The sequence below is a fragment of the Cibotium barometz genome, chromosome 56, assembly GCF_041138505.1.
Source record: "Cibotium barometz isolate CiBa-2024 chromosome 56, ASM4113850v1, whole genome shotgun sequence".
Lineage (NCBI taxonomy): Eukaryota > Viridiplantae > Streptophyta > Polypodiopsida > Cyatheales > Cibotiaceae > Cibotium > Cibotium barometz.
This window is the reverse complement of record NC_141101.1, coordinates 6014741-6036073: the sequence shown is the minus strand read 5'-3', so window position 1 is coordinate 6036073 and position 21333 is coordinate 6014741. Positions and strand designations below refer to the sequence as shown.

At 40.4% G+C, this 21333-nt stretch overlaps 1 protein-coding gene across 5 annotated transcripts in view; it reads right to left on the bottom strand.

Annotated features, from left to right (window-relative positions):
• The window catches only part of LOC147606836 (phosphate transporter PHO1-3-like), a 126621-nt gene extending 123445 nt beyond the window's left edge, over window positions 1-3176 (bottom strand). For all 5 annotated transcript variants that reach the window (XM_086791163.1, XM_086791165.1, XM_086791164.1 and 2 more), the window contains exons 1-2: window positions 2424-3176; window positions 1309-1585 (exon numbers count right to left, since the gene is read on the bottom strand). In XM_086791163.1, the coding sequence (XP_086647289.1) occupies window positions 1309-1585; window positions 2424-2630 (484 nt within the window). In that variant the 5' untranslated portion in view covers window positions 2631-3176. The remainder of the gene's footprint in view (window positions 1-1308; window positions 1586-2423) is intronic.
• Window positions 3177-21333: the final 18157 nt, after the last annotated feature.

The following is a 21333-nucleotide window of genomic DNA, read 5'->3' as shown; positions in this document are numbered from 1 at the left end:
CAATAGTGGTTGGGGGGGCAGCAGCAGGCACATGAACGGCGCCGCGGCAGTCAAGCTGATAGGGGAAAGTTTGGGTGGCAGGCAGGTGCAGTTTGAAAGGGGTGGACGGAGGACATCGGGCGGCAGATTAGCAAAGTGGCAAGAGGGCGGTCGAAACGCAGTGTGAAAAGTGCCATGTGGATGGGCGGCTAGCAACCATCCAGCAAATGTGAAGCGGAGAGCCTTGAAGAGTGCCGAGCAGCGCGAAGTTTGCCAATGACGCCAGCGACCCCCGAGCCTGAGAGCCATTGCAAGTAGAAAATGTCAAAACGTAGGTAGAGGCAGGCGGTTGCACAATGCTCTGAGCCACACCAGCAGTGCATTCACGACAGATGGTTGCAAGGCAGCGAAACTGGAGTTAGCTGCAAGCTCACTGGTGGGGGCAAGTAGAATGCAAACAAGTAATAAGTTATGACACTAAAACACAAAGCAAGGGCTTGATAGCTGCTGGGGAGGAAACATGCAGGGGGGACGATGGAATTCCCCCGTCCCACCAGGCTGCCAATTTTTAGCTACATCTGTAGCTGCTCTGTATGTCCTATCTTAAACAAATACAAAAATGAACTGAAAGGAACGAATAAGCACTTAACGTGCAGTAATGAGTACTTGATTGCACCAAAAACCAAGCGATCTTTTCCATTGCAAAACAGGGTTTTTACACAACTTTCTTTAAGGTACTTTCACACCCATTCGCATATGGGATAAAGTCACACTCCTCTCAGTACAACCACTGTTACAACTCATAAAAGTAGGCATTTGACCCTGCTACACATACATCTGAGCTATCAGTCATGCTTTATTCTGACCAAAGAGGGTATAAATACTTGATTTAGCATTAGCTAGTATAAATATCCCAAATACTTGATTTAGGATTAGCTAGTATAAAGGCTCATGACACCAAAGTGTCAAAAATATACACTGTGAAGGAAAAGAATTCAAACAAATGGAAGACAAGGAGAAGCCTTTTTGCATAAATGGGCACCAAAGCGACCAGCTACTGAAGAAAGGTTCTACAGATGGTTGGTTGATCAAAAGCTCCTTTAATTCAGCGACTTACTTCTCCAAAGAGAGAATTTTCCATTCAAAAGTACACCCTTCTCCAAAAAATTCTAAAAGCTAGAGTATCAAAGCCTTTAGCATGCTCAGATTGACAATTACCTACCCATACAAGAAAAGAGGTATTGGCAAATTAAAACAAGCAATAACATAAATCTTTTTGAACTTTATTTATCAGCTCTTGTTTAAACAAGCAACAAAAGATTTACATACGCTCTTGAGATAAGATGTCACTCATGTCAGCCGCATAGCCTTGGTGCAGTTTTAAGACCTTTCTCATTGTAATGAGCTTCTCAAGCTGGAGCTTAATCTCTTCTCCTCTCTGGAGGTATTCTTCTTCTTTTCTCCTGTAGAACTGATTCACTTTGTTAAGCTGGTCATCGAGCCTTGCAAAGAAAGCTTTCTCCACCTCTTCCTTTGCCATCGGCTCCACCAATTCAGTTTCATAATAGTCTTCACGATGGTTACTGACAGACCGTCGCAGGTGAACCTGTAGCAAGTCATGACAAATGTTGTTCTTATTCAACAAAAACAATGTAACTTCTCTGGGCTTGGACTTACAAATGCACAAGAATATGCCTCTTTGGTGTATGAGCACAATATATTATGAGTGGAGGGATCTCCATGCAAGATGCAAGCATAACGTAAGAAAATCAAAAAGCTGCTGAAAAGCTTAAAATGGAGCTTTTGAGCAGGTGCAAGAATCCATGTGATAATTGATGAAAGAAAATGCAATGTATCCCATGCATACATGCAAGCAAAGAAAAAACAGTAGGAAGCTTTTTATTAGGCTTCAAGCAGTTTTACAGTATGTCAGGCACGGCTAGGATTAATCCATGGTCAGTAGTATCTTATATCAGATTGGCTTAGCCGTGATATACTTATTTGTATGAGTTCTGTTTGAAACCCTGCCATAGCCAATTTTAACTTCCATGATCTACTTGTTTGTATAAGTCTTCTATCCGAAAATCTGCCATAGCCAGGATTAACTTATGGTATAGCCATGATCTACTTGTTTGAATGAATCTACTAAGTCTTGCATGATCATGTAACCATGCTTTACTTGTTTGTATGAGTCTTCTGTCGTTTTCATCTCTTCATTTTCCTACCCAATCATCGTCTTATTTATCTCCATTACAAACCAAGGCAGAACCTTTGATCGGATACTGAAGGCAAAATGGCAAAAGCCTAGACAAAGTGCAAGAACCGTTGATCGATTGATGAGAAAGCAACACGGAATTAATGAAATGATTAGGCAAAGATGTGTGGAATAGAAAAGCACAGCAACAGAAAAGGAAAAGGAAGGATGCAAGCTTGGGAGAACTCACCAGGATGACATCCTTTTGAACGTTTTTCCTGCGCGTCAGGTTATTGAGGTTGAGCGAAGAGATGGAAGGCCTGGGGGTACTGACGGAGTGCCTCGGTTGAGACAGCCTAATCTGCTTGAGGTCCTTCTTCAACTGCCAGTAGTTGCAGAACGCGCTCTTCCATTCCGGCACAAGCTGGCTTTCAAGCTGCTTGGAAAATTTCACCATAGCTCCTTCTCGAGAGCGCCAAGATTGCTATTCTGTTTGATTTCAAAAAGCTTCAAGGGGAAGATAGGGCCAAACCGCTGTCAGGACCAAGAAGCAGGAGAAATTAGAGTGTAGTCTCTTCATGCTGCCAATGTCGATGAAGGCAAAATGCCAAAATTAGAGTTTCATGAATAACAAGACCAAGAAACGGGGAAAGAATTAGGGTTTCGTCTGTTATGCAGAGAAGATTAGGACTTCGTCTCTGCATGCAGAGAAGACTCGTATCTGTGTTCTAAACAGATTGCCTCTTTTGGCACAGGTATTGTGCAAGGCATGCAGCCAAGCAATGCTGGGGAAAGCTAGGGCAAATGCATATGCAGAGGCTAAAAGGCTGTGATGAGAACAAGCGGTTTCTGCACAGCTGAAGGTCTGCAGCGATGGTGAAGAAGAAGAAGAAGAATGGCAAAATAGGCTGTTTATGAAGTAGCGGTCCATGCTAACTAGTGTTCCAAAGTGGCTGCAGGGCAAAGCGCCGATGGATGGGGTTTCAACTTTCAACTGTAGTAGCCTGCCTACCATGGGCGAGCGAGACATAAAGGCTGGCTTGTGAAGCGCGCAAAGAAGCGCGCGTGAGCGACAGAACGTGCCACGTTTTGAAAGTTTTGTCTCCATTTTGAGGAAAATTTTCAAAAAAACGAATTAAGCCGTCCTCCATGCAAAAAAATTATGTCCGTCCACCATCCCAGCAGCAAGAGCGCACCTTGCTCTTGGCGGTGGTTTAGCTCATGAGAGAGGGTTTTTTACATGAATTTGTCAATCCACCTCTCTAATGTGTGGATGAAACCTCCTACTTCTGCTCTTGTGGTTCAAACAACCGTAATTCTAATGCTAGCAAAAGGTAGCTCGGATGGGTAGGCCGGTTTTGTACCACGTTAGCACAAAATTTCTCGATTTCTTACATTTTGCTTCAATAAAGTTGCTTGGATGGGTAGGCCGGTTTTCTACCACGTCACCACAAAATTTCTCTCGATTTTTGCCTCCATGGGCAATGCTCACAATACTCTTGCACCCTTGCCACTTCAATGTAAAGCACCCCCCCCTTCATGCAACTTTGCTTGTCCATCTCTCAACATCATGATCAATTTCTTGTATTTCACATGTTTGGGTTTACACTGCCTATGAGGCACTCTTACACTCTTGTCGCTTTCAATGTAAAACCCCTAAGATAGCTCTCCTAAGGTTACCTTGCTTGCCGGCATCATGCTTGATTTCTTACATTTTGCCTCAATACATTGGACCATGCTCCATGATACATCCCTTGAGGCACTCTTGCACTCTCTCCACCTTCAATGTAAAGCCCCCTACGATAGCTACCCTAAGACAACCTTACTCGTCCATCTCTTGACATCATGCTCACATGCATAGTACTATTCATTCTCACCATGCACACCTACCTCCATCTCTTACCACCATCAATGTAAAGCCCCTAGAATACATCCTTTGAGTCAATCTTGTTCCATCCATCCCTCTCCATCATGCATGTGTGAAATCCCTTTGTAATCATACAATCCTTAAATCACCATGTGTGAAATCCCTATGGATGTAGTCATACAATCCTTGAATCACCATGTTGTTAATAGCATTAGCTTGCTTACAATAGTGGCTTTGGGGATTTTATTTGATATCTTCTTTATGGAGTGTTGATGCTATAATTAAATTTCATGCAAAGCCTATATACAATAGTGGCTTTGCTTACAATAGTGGCTTTGGGGATTTTATTTGATATCTTCTTTATGGAGTGTTGATGCTATAATTAAATTTCATGCAAAGCCTATATACAATACCTCCTCCGCCTCTTCGTATATGAGAAGGACCTCTAAGCTTTCAAAACCTCTTCTATTTGGTTCATTATTGCATATACTAGTAAGCTTTTTATTGCCTTGACTTTTAGTTATTTAACTCCAATTCTAATGACACAAGTCTCACATGCCTTAAAGCTAGGGGACAACGCTGACTCAAAAAGGCTTAATTTATATTTTAGAGGCTAGAGACATCAAATCACCACTGCATGATTGACAACTTTTTTAAGAAATAAGTTAGTCATATATTGAAGGTTGGCTTGATCTAACTAGACCTTTCGGATGCCTTGTACTAACAAAATCACAGCTTTTTAAGAAATAAGTTAGTTATATATATTAAAGATTGGCTTAATCTAGCTAGACCTTTTGGATGCCTTGTACTAACAAAATCACAATCCCACAAAAAATTTATGATATATGCATCAAGATTCTATCACAATGGTTTCTAGTTCTATGTTGTACCATTGTGTGTGTACCAAAGATATGCACATCATTGTACAAAAAAATATGACGTGCTATATGTAAGGGGAGTTTGAACCCAATAGAAATAAGTACTTTATGAGGGTTTGGTGTCAATATTAGACAGCAAGCATCACAAAGCATAAGAAGCATGAAACCTTCATACAAAACCATTTCCAATCATGCATGGAGTCCTACCCCAAAAAATGGCATGTACTATTGTCAAACTATTGACTTTATCAAATCGTATAGGGAGTATTTTAGTCACTTCCACATTTTTTTATGTTAATGTTAGAGCCGCATGCAAGTTCTCATGATGATCACTTAATTAATTGTTGGTTTTTTATGTCATGTAATGAAACTTTCATTAGATATATTTTTATGTGCCTTTTTATACATGGCATAAAGCATTGCAAGTACTATTCAAACGCTATGTAGCTTCGTCGATGTGAAGGCAAAAAAATAATGTGTTGTGTTTGAATCAACTGTAAAAATGTGTGTGTGTGGGAGGGTGGGGAGGACAAGTGATGGGAGGGCAGGGGGAAGAAAGGAAAAAGGGCCGGGGGGGGAGGGGGAGGGGGGTTGGAAGGTTGGAAGGGGAGGAAATTCCACTAACTTGTTGATATGTTTGTGGTGTGTTGTATTGCCATTAACACATATCATTAGGTTAATACAACATATTGAAGCTAGTTCATACATAAAATCATATTCTTCCTCCTCATAATATGTTACCTTAGAATTAGAGGAATTGAGTTTTTGATATATTCAAATGTAATTCAATTTGTAGTACTATTAGAAAAATGTTATTGGCTAGGTCAAAACCAAATGTAAAATGTTGTTTTGACATAAATATGATTTATGGTATGGATGCACAACACTCATTGATTTTTGTATTTTTTTTGTTGGACTCAATCAATTTATTGAAAAAATTTTCTAAATAATGAATTTTTACATGGCATGTTTTTGCATTAATAAATTTATTGAGCTTAAATTTCTTGTTGGGTTTGATAAAAGTGCTCATGTGTTACTATCTAGCAAAAGGAGTCTACCAATATTTAAACCATGAAAAGATTTCCAATAAGAGGGACCCTCATGGCTATCATGAATCCTTACATGATAAAAGTTTTTGCTTAAATTTCTTGTTGGGTTTGATAAAAGTGCTCATGTGTTACTATCTAGCAAAAGGAGTCTACCAATATTTAAACCATGAAAAGATTTCCAATAAGAGGGACCCTCATGGCTATCATGAATCCTTACAAAGTTGAGTTGTGATTGTTCAAAGCTAAAGTGGGGGTATGCATTATTGACCATTAGAAAATGGAGTGGCACTTTCCACCTTGATGTGAATACAACTCTTGCTATATTGATTCTAAAGATGTGAGGTCAAACCACCACCATCATTGATTTTTTGTAATGTATTAGTTTTTTGACATTTAAATTGTAAGCAATGTTTAGGAATCTTAAATTCTACTTCAAAAAGACTCTACCTTTTTTCAGTGTTAGAATTAAATAACTTCTTGTTTGACTTGAGTTTTCTTTCTAATATCTTGAACCTGCTTAACCATTTGGTTCATATCCCAATGAAAGTCTTTAGCTTCTTATACCATTTCCTTCTCTAGAACTACTGATCCATACATCTAGTTTCTACTTGAATGTTTAGCACTATTATAGGAAAAATCATAAATGGGTAAATATTCTCCCCGATTGGTTTTCTTCTTAATTATGTATGTTCAAAGAATCTTAATCTATATTTTAGAGGCTAGAGACATTAATTCACCACTCCTAGCATGCATGGTTGTTTGTTGACGGGTTTTTTTTAAATTAGTTAATTGTATATTGAAGGTTGACTTTCTCTAACTATAACTTTTGGACACACAAGCGCCTTGTACTACTAACAAAATCAAAATCCCACAATAACTTTATGATATATGCATCATGATTCTATTGTAATGTACCATTATGTGTGTACCAAAAATATGCACATCAAGGTACAAGTATACATGCAGGTGGTGTAGAAACAATTAGTAACTTGTAAGGACACGGGATGGTTTTATGATATTTTGCTATCAAGATTAAACTAAAAGCATCACAAAAGTGTAAGAAACATGAAACCTTTATAAAAATCATTATCAACCTTTTGAATAGTTAGTGTGTGGAGCTTTAACCGCAAAAAATGGGTGTTTTAGTCACTTGGGAATTTTTTTATGTATGCAAGTTCTTACGAGACAATCACTTAATTAATTGTTTATTTTTTATGTCATGTAATCAAACCTGCATTGAGTATACTTTTTATGTGCCTTTTTTATACATAGCATAAATCTTTATAAGTAATATTCAAACCCTATGTAGCTTTGTTGATGTGAAGGTACAAAATGTGTTGTGTTTGAATCGAGTGTAAACGTGTCTATGTGTGGGTGGGGAGGAGCGGGGGGGAGGGTTGAATCAAGCATAAGTGTGTGTGTAGGTGGGTGGGGAGAAGTAAGAGAGGTGAGGGAAAATTAGGGGGAGGGGGGGGTGAGAGGGGGGAAGAATTTCACTGACTTGATAAGTATTTGGTGCGTGCCATTAGCACATACTGTTAGGTTGATACCATATATTGAAGCTAGTTAATACGTTATACTCTTGCTCTTTATAATATGTTGCCTTGGTATCAGAGGATTTGAGTTTTTGATATATTGAAGCTAATTAATACATTATACTCTTCCTCTTTATAATATGTTGCCTTGGTATAGAGGATTGAGTTTTTGATATAGTTAAATGTTTTTCAATTTGTTGTATTATTGTTGGCTAGGTCAAAACCTAATATATAATTTGTTTGACACAAATAAATAGTTTTTGTTGGCTAGGTCAAAACCTAATATATAATTCTTTTGACACAAATATATAGTTAAATGTTTTTCAATTTGTAGTGCTATTGTTGGCTAGGTCAAAACCTAATATACAATTTGTTTGACACAAATATGATTTAATGTATGGATGCATGCCACTCATTGATTTTTGTATATTATTTTGTTAGACTCATTTAGGTCCATCACTTTATTTTTAAAAAAACTAATAAATAATCAAATTTTACATGGCATGTTTTTGGGTTAAGAAATGGAGGAATTAATGAGCTCAAATTTCTTATTAGTTTGATAAAAGTGCTTACATGTTACTGCTATGTCTATAGCAAAAGGAGTCTAGCAATATTTAAATTATGAAAATATTTCCAATGAGACACACCTCATTTCTTGTTGGTTTGATAAAGTGCTGACATTTACAACCATGTCTAGCAAAAGGAGTCTACCAATATTTAAATCATGCAAACATTTCTAATGAGAGGAACCCTTGTGGCTATCACGAATTCTTACAAAGTTGAGTTGTGACTCTTCAACTAAAGTGGGGGTATGCATTTTTAACCATTAGAAAATGGAGTGGCACATTTTACCTCAAGTATTAAGAGATACAAAGGGTTTTATGTGTGACAAAGGGTTTGATATGTGACAAAGGGTTTGATGTGTGACAAAGGGTTTGATGTGAATACAACTCTTATCATATTGATTCTCAAGATGTGAGGTCAAACCATCATCAACAATTTTGTGCAATGTATTCGTATTTTGACATATGAATTGTAAGAAATGTTAGGAATCTTAAATTTTCCTTCAAAAAGGTTCTAAAAGCGTCTCTCTTGGGGTGACTCTTATATACTATCCATATAGCATATTCTTTTATTTGGACTTTGCATCGTATAAATATTACTATGGTGGTATGCTAAGTCAATGCCATTGGTGTGTCTTTTTGTGATCGCCTTCATGACATGAGGCTCATAATCATCAAACCTAGGGGAGAATTATTCAATCCTCAACTAGGGGACAATTATACAAAGGGAATTATACAAAGAAAAAAGCTTGCTACCACCATTAACTAGGCATCTCATAGACTCTGTTGTGCACCTCCTTGACTCTAGACATGCCAGCTTTTAGAACATATAAAGTGCCAAACAAAGGACCCTCTTAACATGTACACTAGGCTTCTTTAAATATTGTTAAATGCTCCCCCAAGCTAGGGTCCTTTCACACGTGGTTTAACACATAGGATCCCTTTCAAGCCCTCTGGATTTCCCAATGTCCTTAGGGGTAATTCATCCCCCTAACAAACATTTTCGTCCTTGAAAAATAAAATAAAATCTCTTCTTTAAATTTCTTAATTTCTCCCAAGTTTAACTTTCTTAAGGCCTATCCTTTTAGTTCACTACAAGGTTAGGCCTTAAGTAAGACCTTAAGGATAGGCCTTACTTTCTCCCAAGTTGAACTTTCTTAAGGCCTATCCTTCTAGTTCACTAGATATTCCTAATACTTCTTGGTATATCAAGTATGCCCTTCCTCTTTTATCTATATTTCAAATTCATCTAGAAGACTAGGTTTCTCTGCCCGATTATTCTCACCACCCCCAAATTTCTTCTTAAATTTCTTCTTAAGCGACTTACATGAAACACTCAATTTACTTTACATCCATTTGTTGGTACTTTCAACTCGTAAGCAACTTCACCCATTCTTCTAAGTATTGGGAATGAGAACAATACCTAGGAGATAAAATTTCACATCCAGTCTTCAAAGTTTCAAAAGAATTGGGTACTTTCAAATAGACTTTCTCTCCTTCAGTAAAGTCTATCTTTTTGCATAAGTGAGAATTTACAAACTTCTTGCTCTATCTTGAGCTTTCTTTATGATGTCTTTATCTAGCTTAACCATTTGGTTCATATCCTCAAGAAAGTCTTTAGCTCTTGTACCTTTTCCTTCTCTCTTTTCCTTCTCTAGTCCTACTAGTACTAGGGACATCTAGGTTGAAATCCATAAATCTAGGTTATGCTTAAATGTTTAGCACTATTATAACCAAATTCCAAAATGGAAAAATATTCTTCCTAATTGGTTTGCTTCTTATTCATGTATGCTCAAAGCATCTAATTGATCCTCTCACTCTAACCATCCCCCATTTGACGTCGTGCTCATACTTATATGCAACCTTGTATCCAATCTCCCAAGATCTCCCTCCAAAAGTGACTATCAAATTAACTCTCCTTGTCACTAATGATATTAGAGTTGGTAGGCTATATATAAAGCCAAAATATACCCTCAATAGTTGAGCTAACTCAAGAGTCTTCACATTCTTCTTGGTTGGAATAAAACGAGCCATCTTTGCCGATCAATCAACTACTACCCACATAGAGTCGTATCCTCTCTATGTATAACCCTACAATACAATCTATGTTAATACTCTCTCATCTACCACCTGGGATATCCAATAATGCATGTAACAAACCGCCTACTTTAAGACGTTTTGCCTTTATCACACTTGATATTTTTGGCATTTCAATACATAAACTTGGACGTATGTATGATATTTTTGGCATTTTAATGGACATCCATATTCATACTTAGCCTGAACTTTGTCTCTTTAGAAGAGCATAAATATGTGTTCTTGGATGCATGGTGCTAGATTGTCAGGAAATTTATAAGGAAATTGGCATTTAATGTCATGATCTTAGTATACATACTTTATCTTTGTAGAAAAGATACCCCTCCTCAATGGTATATTTTTTCCATTTGATTCCATCTTCATTTGCATCTATTCTTGATGTAGTTTCACTTCAGATCTGAGCTCCCCGTCGCATACTCTGTTTTTTACACACAAAACAGAGGATTAATTTGCTAATCAATGATTAATCAATGCTAATCATTGTATTTTGGTGTAATTGAGGATTCAAATTATCCATTAGGTATCTGATACAGATCCCTATAACTTCAGATTGCAATTCGGAGTTGGTTTGATACTCCAACCATTCCGTACAAATTGGTTACCCTTGATTTAATGTAATTTCTGGTAAAATTATGCTGATAAATTTGTGGTAATCATCATTTTGCATTTAACCCTTGGTTAATGCCTGCAAATCACACTCAAATTCAAGATTATTCATAGCCAAATTGCATTTGGGAATGTGCATAAGAATGAATGCTATATGCATTATGTATTGGGCACATTACATCAGTGTAAAAATGGGATCAGACAACACTGCCCTTGTCCAGAATAAGGCAAGAGGTAAGACCTCCCGCATAGATTTGGGATTGCATTGCATAATGATACAAGATAAACATCAAAAACCCAAAAGAACTGTCAACAAAACATTTAAACATGTTGCTCACATGGAGCAAGAAGACCTGACGGACAAGCTCATGGCCCCAGCAATGAAAGAAGAAGAACATCTCTTTCCAAGAGGAAGATCCACATCAAGAAGAAAAGCTAGAGGAAGCATTGAAGGAAGACATGGACACGAGAAGAGAAGCTACCACAAGAAGACTGGAAGAAGAGGAAGACATGGACGCGTGCAGAGAAGCTGCCACGACAAGAAGACTGAAGACAAGAGAAGATGTGAGGCTCCAAAGAGTGAGGAGCCATGTGAAAATCTCTGAGAGAGAGACAGAGAGAGACCCCACAACCCAATGTAACCTGTCCCAACAAAGTAAAACCACCTCTGAGCCACCGATGATGTAGGCCACGTGGTAGATGTATGTGTGAGCACTTTAGTCCAGGTCACGGGCACTTGTAGTAGCCTTGGACACATAGAGAGAGAGAGAGAGAGAGTGTGTCAAGGACTATGAGTTTAGGGACTTGAGGCACTGGTCACGGACTATCAAGTAAGAGAGAAACTTGGTACAGGGTCCAGGTGTGCTAAGTTCACTTGAGGGGAGGTGTGCTAGGCACTGGTCTCGCGGACTATCAAGTAAGAGGGAAACTTGGTATAGGGTCCAAGTGTGCTAGGAGTATTCACTTGAGGGGAGGTGTTGAAATATACAAGTGAATAGGGTGTGTGCGGGAACAAGCCCTTGGTTAGAGGCTGTAAAAGAGAATTTGTAAATGTGAGAGAACCTGTAAAAAGGTGAGAAGAATCTACTGGGAGAGAATAAAGGGTAGCATGAGAAGATTTAGGAAGTGTGGAGATATTCTGGGAGAGGTGGAGAGAATCAAGCAAAAGAGGTGGAGATATTCTGGGAGAGGTGGAGAGAATCAAGCAAAAGAGGTGGAGTGAATCAAGGAGAAATCAGTGGGATTAGATGCTTGGATGTAAACTCTATAAATTGAGGCATTGGCCTAATGAGAATTTGCTGGTTTTTGATTATCCATGCCTACATTAAGCTATTAGTTAATTACTCACTAATCACATCTTAATTATCATCTAATCACGTTGTTAATGATGTTGATTCTAGCATTTGATCCACCATAGCTCATCACATTGATGTAATTTTTACAGCAAGAAGCAATGGAAATGTGAGAAGCGAAGGGGGTAGAGCTGCAAGGAACAATAATAATCACAATGCATGAGATGTAGAACCCCTTCAATGTAGCCCAAGCTCCATAGTTTTTCATTACGCTTTATTTTGTATGAGTTTTTTTGGAATCATACACTTATGTAACTCCGCCAAGTATTGTAATTAAATTTTAACATTCCTAAAACCATGAATTACAATTGTCATTTTTTTTGTATTTGTCAAGTTTTATTTACATTACACTTGTCCATGATTTTGAAATGGACATGAAGTTGTGTTAGTTTTACTGTGTCTATATTAGAAAAATAGAGCTAGGGTAGACTGGGGAGTCCTATGCAGACTCCCCAGTCTACCCCAGCTTTTTTCAACTCTACATTACTTTCGTTGCTCAATAGCGAAAATAGCAGCGAACCATTGGAGCAAAAATAACACTGTGTTTAGCAATGAAATAGGCCCGACATCTTTGGAGTCTGTACCCTTCTAGTTATAAAAGCGTTGCTATTTTCACTGCTAAACTCTCCATTAGGACTTGTTTGGGGTCTTCTTGGGCCCTTTAATTTGCCCCAAACCTAATGACAGTCATTAAGGAGTGGTGCAATGGGAGAAGGCCATGTGGAAAAAAATGTTGGGTTTCCCTGCCCCTAATATGTAGGGGTCAAACTTGAATCATACCAATTTTTTTTAAAGAAATTGGGCTGAAAAATGCAAAATCTTTCAATAAAATCAAATTTTCCACCTTTTTTTAATAAAGACAGCTCAAACTGGCATAAATGACCCCACCTCAAAAAGTGGGCTAGGGCCAAAAACGCCCCCCCATCATTATCCCTCATTTAAAGCTACTTTTCCCTCTCCCCACTCCCTCTTCCTCTCTCTAAAACTAGCAATTTGGTTTTGAGTCTCTCTCTAACTAAAAGAGTCTTTTTTTGGCCTCCTCCCTCCCCATTCTGCCTTCCCCTTCCCTCCTAAAGTTAGATCTATCTTTTTGTGCCTTCTTGGCTATGGAAAGCTTGGAAAACAGTCCACTTTTTCCCCATCAAGTCCATCCTCTCTTGCTTGCACACATTCTTCACTCTCCTCTTGCTAGCTTATACACATTCTTGACTCCTCTTGCCAGCTTATATGCTCTGCTAGCATTAGGTTGCAGAGATCTTCTTGGCTATGGAAAGCTTGAAAAACAGTCCACTTTTTTCCCCATCAAGTCCATCCTGTCTTGCTTGCACACATTCTTCACTCTCCTCTTGCTAGCTTATACACATTCTTGACTCCTCTTGCCAGTTTATATGCTCTGCTAGCATTAGGTTGCATAGATCTTCTCACACACCTACAACTTCATAGCATTTAGCTTAATCGGTTAGCCAAGCACAATGAGTCGCCGACCTCGTTCAAGGGTGGAGTCCTTTAGCAGCAGCAACGAACAAGACGACACTGGCTTGTGGGTTACAAGCACCTTTGCAAAAGGAATGTGGGTGACGATGCGTCCAAGCACAAGGGGAGCCCACAAAGTCTCTCGCAGATACATAGGGTTAAAGTCACACCATTGGAAGGGTCGCATAGTGGATCTCAAGCAGGGGGCTGACGGAAGCAAGTAGGTGATGATCCAACACGTCTACAAGGCATCGCAACTCCGTGTTGACAATGCCAATCACAAACACTTTCCTGCAAATTGTAAGTTTTATTTGTGCTTCTTGTTTTATGGGCTGCACTGAGACATGCTAATATCATTTCATGTTACAGAAGCTTGATTTTTTCAAGTGTGTTCTTGTAATGTTCTGTGCAGACATCTTTCCGTCGACATTTGTGGAATGGGAGCCTTTAGAGGCCCTTTCTGGAACACTTTCCTGCAAATTGTAAGTTTTATTTGTGCTTCTTGTTTTATGGGCTGCACTGAGACATGCTAATATCATTTCATGTTACGGAAGCTTGATTTTTTCAAGTGTGTTCTTGTAATGTTCTGTGCAGACATCTTTCCGTCGACATTTGTGGAATGGGAGCCTTTAGAGGCCCTTTCTGGAACCTTTGAGGCGCACCACTTTGAAATCGGCAAGCTACTATATACTGGTTGTTCGGTATCAGAGCTTTTAGAGCGCTCAGTTTTCTTCTTTCATGCAGAGTATATTGTACCCACGTCAAGAGATGGTTCTGGGACTCTACGGAGGCTCCCTACACCAAGTCTCACGGACCATGATTGGCCAAAGCCCGACAATACTTTGGTTGCACTAACCAGACATCGGATTGAGATTGATGTGTGCAATGCAATGAAGTGCACCTATGGGTCACATCGTGCGACTCTCACGTTCTTCATACCTTTACATTTGTTTGTGTTTTTGTTCAAGGAGGCTGATGTTCACCGGACTCCTACAATGTGGATTACAAAGGGAGGCACAGTAATGAGTGCCTTTCTGCCACCTTCGTGGGATTTTGAAGGTTATTCAACATAAGGGTGACAAGATAAAGTGCATGGTGGTGTCGAAGAAGATGGTCGTTCGGTACCAGCTTGGAAAGCAACAACTCTCTATTATCTTTCCTTACAGACGTTGGAAGCTGACTGGAGGCGAATGGCAAGCACTCGATTCGGACATCAACGATGCAGAACAGCTTGATGTACATGTTAGCACGCAAGCTGATGTGTGGGATATCGTAGTAAATGCTGATTGGAATATGGCGAACCTAAGGGAGTACTTAGGCCTTAGGTTTGCACTGAAAGGTGACTTTTCATTTGTGATTGATAACACACCTCTACGTAAGAGGAAAGAGGCATCTTACTTTTGTAAAAGCATTCCCTTCCCTAGATGTATCCATATCAAGCAAGCTATGTAACAGATTTTGAGAGATTAATTCAAAACAATTTTGGCTACTCGCAATTTGCGTTCAATTTTGTGCACTTTTAAGTTACGTCGCGTGTTTTTATTTTTTTGGAGGTTTTAAGTGAATTTTTAAACATAAAAAAAGTTTTAAAGACCTCTTTATAAGTCACTTTTGGCCACTTTGAGTTCATCACCTCACTCTCGGCATCTTTGCGGTCCCCTCGCCTTCTTCGCTACTCAAGCATGGCCACCCCCGCCCAAGCTCTCCTATCTCAATTGCACAAGCTTGACCTCGGTCACTTGATCGAGAAGCTTGCACCCATCTTTCAGACATCTATTGACATGGAAGGCACCGCCGAACTCCATAATGACGTGTTTGGGGCGTTCACTAGCTACATGGACACATACATGGCTGAATATTGTGTCAACTTTGAAGACGAGGAGGGGACTTGGGTGCCTGTGGATCTTATCAAGCATACCTACAAAGCGGACAAAAATTTCAGGTTCAGGCTTGCAAGATTCCTCAAAGGCCTTAGTAGCACATGTCTAAGGGAGGAGGAAGAAGATAACCTCGTAGGTCTTGGAATGGGCAACATCGGCACAAGTTTTTTGAGGTGGGACATGACTCTTGCCCTCCTGATCTTGGAGGGAACAGAGAAAAGCAAGGGAAAGAGGAAGGCCACTCCTCCAAAGAAAGCCACACCTTATCTCTTGATCAAGGAAGCTGACCCAAAGGAGGAGATTGTCACCCCAGTGCAAGAAGCATCTCTTGCACTTGTGACTCTGGCGGAAGAGCCGCAAGCTGAGGCTGTGAAACGGGACATCGAAGGGGACGATGTCATGGATGAAGTTCCAGAGCTCGAAGTGCGAACTCTACACCCCATCATAGTAGAAGGTGTAGAGTTCTTATTTTTGGATGACATCGCCCATGTCCTTGGGCTGCACCAGGATGAAACTCTCTCAGTCATTGCTATGTACGCTGTCGTGAAGTGTGCGGTACAGCCAGGAAAGTACGAAACTTCTAGCTGTGAGAGTGAATGTCAAATCCAACAAGGAATCCCACACACAAAATTTTCCAAGGAGTATTGAACATCACTATTTCCAATGACAAATACATGTGTCAACTTGCCTCAATACATCCTTGAATTCATCCAGATGATTGCACGGAATTGCATGAAATCCTTTGAACCATTCACATGTGTGCATAACAAAGCTTTCCAATTTTTCCAATATACATGTGGCCAGCTACATCCATTACATCCAGTGCCCTCAAAACCATTATTTCGAGATGTGCTTTATCACCTGAAAACCTGCCTTAATGTCCTAACATCTCACAAGCAAAATATAGCATTTGGCATAGCTTTGACATACTCATAATTTCCAAAATCCATATGAGAAGAAAGTAAGGCAAATTACCCTCAACTTCAATGCATTTTTCATAATTCTCCAAGCTCCAAATTCCTTAGCTTTTTCCCCAAAATCCTTCTATTCCTTTCCAAACTTCTTTTGATGTATGGGTTAAACGATTCTCTTAATTCGTATGGAATGAGAGTAACTTTTTAAGAGAATATATAAAAAAAAACACTTAGCTGTTGAATTACATGCGTGGAACTCTTTATTTGCTTCACCAACCATAAGCTACACGCCGATTATGCGAAGGTGAAAATTCTGGAGCAGCATCGCTGAGTGTTCATGGATTTTTCCATAATTATATCATTATATAGTACTAGAATTACTCTCTAATTCTAGCACCTACAAAGCGCATACAAACTATATATATTTGAAATAAAAATGTCTGGTCTTTTTGACACTGTTCTCCAACGCTGCAGAAAACTCTCTATCCCTCTGGTTTTCGCCGTGAGCCTCCGGTCGTTTTCTCTCTTTCCCGCGGCGAACTCGGCGCCTCCCACTCTTTTTTCAGCTAAAATCGCGTATTACCCATTTTGATTTTCCTCAGCGCGCCTACTATTTCCCTTTTCCCTTTGTTATGGAGTGTTGACCATATATATATATATATAATCAAACTCCTTTTTACCTTTACACCATAACCTTTCTAAAGGTTTTTCTCACGCCTTAGCTCCATTTAGCATCCTTATTGTGCATATGATTTTGCCATTTAAAGCATACGATCAAGATCCCGACCATTATGCACCATTAAGTTCTCTGTCTCAGTGCTAATGTCACAAGCAAAATCCAGTCCTATCAAGGCACAAGATATCTGCTAGCTCCAAAATTCTCCATAAGCATAAAAAAAAATCCTCCACAATTCACACCACACTGTCAAAGGCTTCAAAACCTGGCTCAGCCTCAGCTTGTCTTATTGAACCTCATATACAATATGAACATATGTACATGGCATCATATAATGACTCGTCATGGCACTTAACCCATGCATCTGGATGTGTATTTGATGAACTCACATGCACGGTTTCACATCATAGACGTGCCATGGCACGACATCCACCCCCTCTAAACTTGCACATCCTCTGGTATGTGCCAAATCATCATCAAGGTCCACATATAGCTGAATGTCGTCTTCATCTTCAGCAGTTCCAGGAAGATTATCTTCTTCCTCTTCAATCATATCCATACTACCACTGTCAAACCTCTCATCCTGAATCTCTTGTGAATCAAAAGGATCACCATCATGCCTTCTTTTAAATATCTTGATTCTTTTGCCAGCCACAAGATTCTTTACTTCTGTTCCATCAAGTTCACACAGAGTATACGTAGCATTCCCATGCACATGCTTAACAATGTAAGGGCCAAACCATCTTTTTGCAAATTTTCTTTGAACAGTGAATTGGTTGTCAAGACTACTATCATACATTAGAACCCAATCACCTTCTTCAATAGGTTTTGGCCGGAGTCTGTGTCTACTATCAAATCTTTCTTTATTTTTCAGCCTTGCATCTTTCAAGCGAGCTTTAGCAAGCTCTACATCTTCAGGCCTCCTCTCTAACTGTCTTATTCGCAATGCAAGGAGGTCATCTCTGCTCAATCCTTCCACCCAGGGCAATACATTCCAAGTTAGAATTACTTCTTCAACTGGCATCACTGGCTTCTGACCATACATTAATTCTGTAGGCATGTATCCTGTCACTGAGCTATGAGTTGTACGGTCAGCCCACAAGGCATATGGTAGCAGCTTTGGCCACTCTCTCATCCTTTCTCTGCATGCCTTAGCCAAAGCTTTAATGATTGGAGGATGTCCTCGCTCACTTTTCCCATTGCCCTCAGGATTGTAAGCACATGTTAGAGACAGTTTGATACCAATTCTAGAGAAGAATTCCCTTGCTTCTTCAACATCTAGCTCTCCCCTATCAGCTGTTATTTTCCCAACACAACCATATCGGCAGATCACATCTTCCAAGAGAAATTTGCATACTGTTTCCGTACTCTTTGTTCTAAGAGCACGCCCTTCTACCTGATTTGTCAAATCTTCTCTTGCAAGTGCTATATACCGCATCTGCCAAATTCCCAAAGGCATTGTAACTAGATCCACTACCCATTTGTAGTGCATGGCAGGTGGGTAGGTTGGTTGCAAGCCATCACGATGCCTCACGTTCGAGTACATTTGGCATACTATGCATGTTTCCACATATTGGGAAATATCCTTGTACATTCCTCTCCACCAATATTTTTCCTTTATTTTGGTAAAGGTGGCCCACACACTTCTATGCCCAGCCCAGAGACTCTCATGGAATTCTTTCACAAGCTTTCCTTGAGTCTCTTTATCACATATGACTCTCTGTGGCATAGCATTCCTCTGTTTAGGATGCTTCCAGAGATACCCATCCTTTAGAAAGTAACCATATGCTTTTCTGCGGATCCTCTTAAATTCTGAGTCAGACCAATTTTGTTGCCTTGTTAGAGTGCTCAAATATTGACCAATAAGCAACCAGTCTCCTTCATATATTTCCTCAATAAAAGACTCGAGTGCATTTGATAGGCAAATATGATCCCCTTTTGCATATGCTGTAGTATAGAACTTTGTACCCACATCATCAATGTCACTAATCGTCTCTTCCTCATCTTCATACCTGGCTCGTGATATCATATCTGCAACTGGATTATCTTTTCCCGCAATATGCTCAAACTCAGGATTTAGTGACTTGATATAAGCAATCCACCTAAGCATAGCAATATCTGGAGTGGTACAACTTGCTATCATCCCAAGAAGTGGCAAGCAATCAGTCTCCACAAGTACAGATGCCCCAATAAGATATTCTTTTTCACATTTTAGAGCAGTGACTATCCCCCATAATTCTCTCTTGATCTGTGGATACTTTCGCTGCCGAAAGCTTAATACCTTTGCTCCAAATCTAATTACATACCTATGATCATGATGATGCCACTGAGGTAGTACACCCAATTTCTTCCCTTCTTAATTTGTAATTTTTTGAAGTCAACTCATTCTTCTATCTACTTTGTAGAGCGTAAGAGAAATGGACTGGTTCGCAAGCCGAAAGGGTGGAGCACGAAAGGAGGTGGAGGGGAAAGATGCTGCGCTATGGCACTACATCCCGAGCTTCAATGCCGAGATGCTTCGCGTGATTCACAACGACTTTTCAAATGATGCGCAAGCTGAATTTTTGAAGTGCTGAGCCCTAAGCGCCATCCTGTCTGAAGCCCCTATAGCCCAAAATGCCTATAAATGTATTCTTGTAAATAGGGAAGCAGCTATCTATAGCTTTGGTGATAAAAGTGCAGGGTCTTTTCTAAAATTTTGTGGCCTTAGCCTTGGACAAGGCATCACTGATGCCAAAGAGATAGCCGAACGCATTGGTCAGTAAAGACTCTCACCCACGAGACTTTCACCAAGCTCATCAAGCGAGTTGGCTAGATCCAATGTACTCATTTGCCTTTTGTGAAAATCAAACAATTAATGACATCAAGATGTTTTTCGAGCTGATTTTAAGTTTTATCTTCTTGATGTGTTTATATGTTGTTGTCATGTCCTGTCATGATGTTTCAATCAATTTTTGTGAACGCTCGTCTGCCACCACCCGTCCGACTTTGGCTCAACTCGACGGGCCGATTTCTCCTGCGTATGGCCCCAAAAGGGTAGATTAGATGTGCGGGGTGCGCCGGGGCCGACCGGGGGGGGGGGGGCGGTGGTCGCGCCGTGGAACCTGTGTGCCACGGAGCGACTTTTGCCTGTTTGACCTGTCAAACAGGCAAAAGTCGCTCCGTGGCACACAGGTTCCACGGCGCGACCACCGGCCCCCCCGGTTGGCCCCGGCGCACCCCAGGTCAAACAGGCAAAAGTCGCTCTCCACGGCGCGACCACCGGGCCCTCCCCGTCGGCCCCGGCGCACCCTGCACATCTGATCTACCCTTTTGGGGCCATACGCAGGAGAAATCGGCCCGTCGAGTCGGACGGGTGGTGGCAGACGAGAGCGTTCACATGAGGTCTTATGTACGTAGCGACAACAATTACATGCAAAAGACTACAATTACCTTGACAAGATGACAATCACTTGCAATAGAAAATAACTTTTTTGAAAATAGACATGGTTTTTCATTAATCAAATTGAGATTACAAAACACGGATTTGTTGCATTATAAAGGCTTCCCCTATCTAGTGAAAGAGAGCGTCCTCTCCACCACCGATACGCCTAGCTAGACGAAGATCAGATGGCTTCAAAGTGACACGTTTTGCATGCACCATGCACAAAACCGCGTCTTGGAAAAGCGAAACCAAAATATCCTCGGCACCTTGTTGCAGAGCGCCTAGTGCCGCCGCTTGCACATGATTGACATCCCGGCGCGCTGGTCGTGGATAATCTCTTTGACGAGACGCCCAAAAGGTGCCTTCGGAATAATTGGTGTGCAGGTCTTCTGATATTTGCGAATTTCTCTAAGGGCAACTGTCCCTGGTCTCCACCTTTGCTTCTTCTGCGTTGTTGGGGGCGGTGGTGCTTGCGCGTGGCGAGTCCAAGCTGGCGTGTCATTTTTGAATTTTTGTCGCTGCTCTTGGAAGTTATCGGAAGGGGGTTCTGTGCATTTAGGAATGGTTTTCCCCTTCTTAGCAGCCTTTGCAGGTGTTGGAGTTTTCTTTGCCTTTGCAGATGGAGTCTTCTGAGCTGCTCTTTGCTCTGCCTCCTTCCTTACTCGCTCCTCTTCATCTTTCCTTTCTTTTTCCTCACGAAGCCTCCGTGTGTTTGCTGCCCTGGCTTCTCGTTCAAGCTTCTGTCTCTTATTTTCTACTTCCTCAGCTGAGAGTTTTCTCTTTCCTTTACCAAGTGCACGAGCCAAGACTCTGTCTAGCATTGCATTGAGAATCCTATTACTCGGC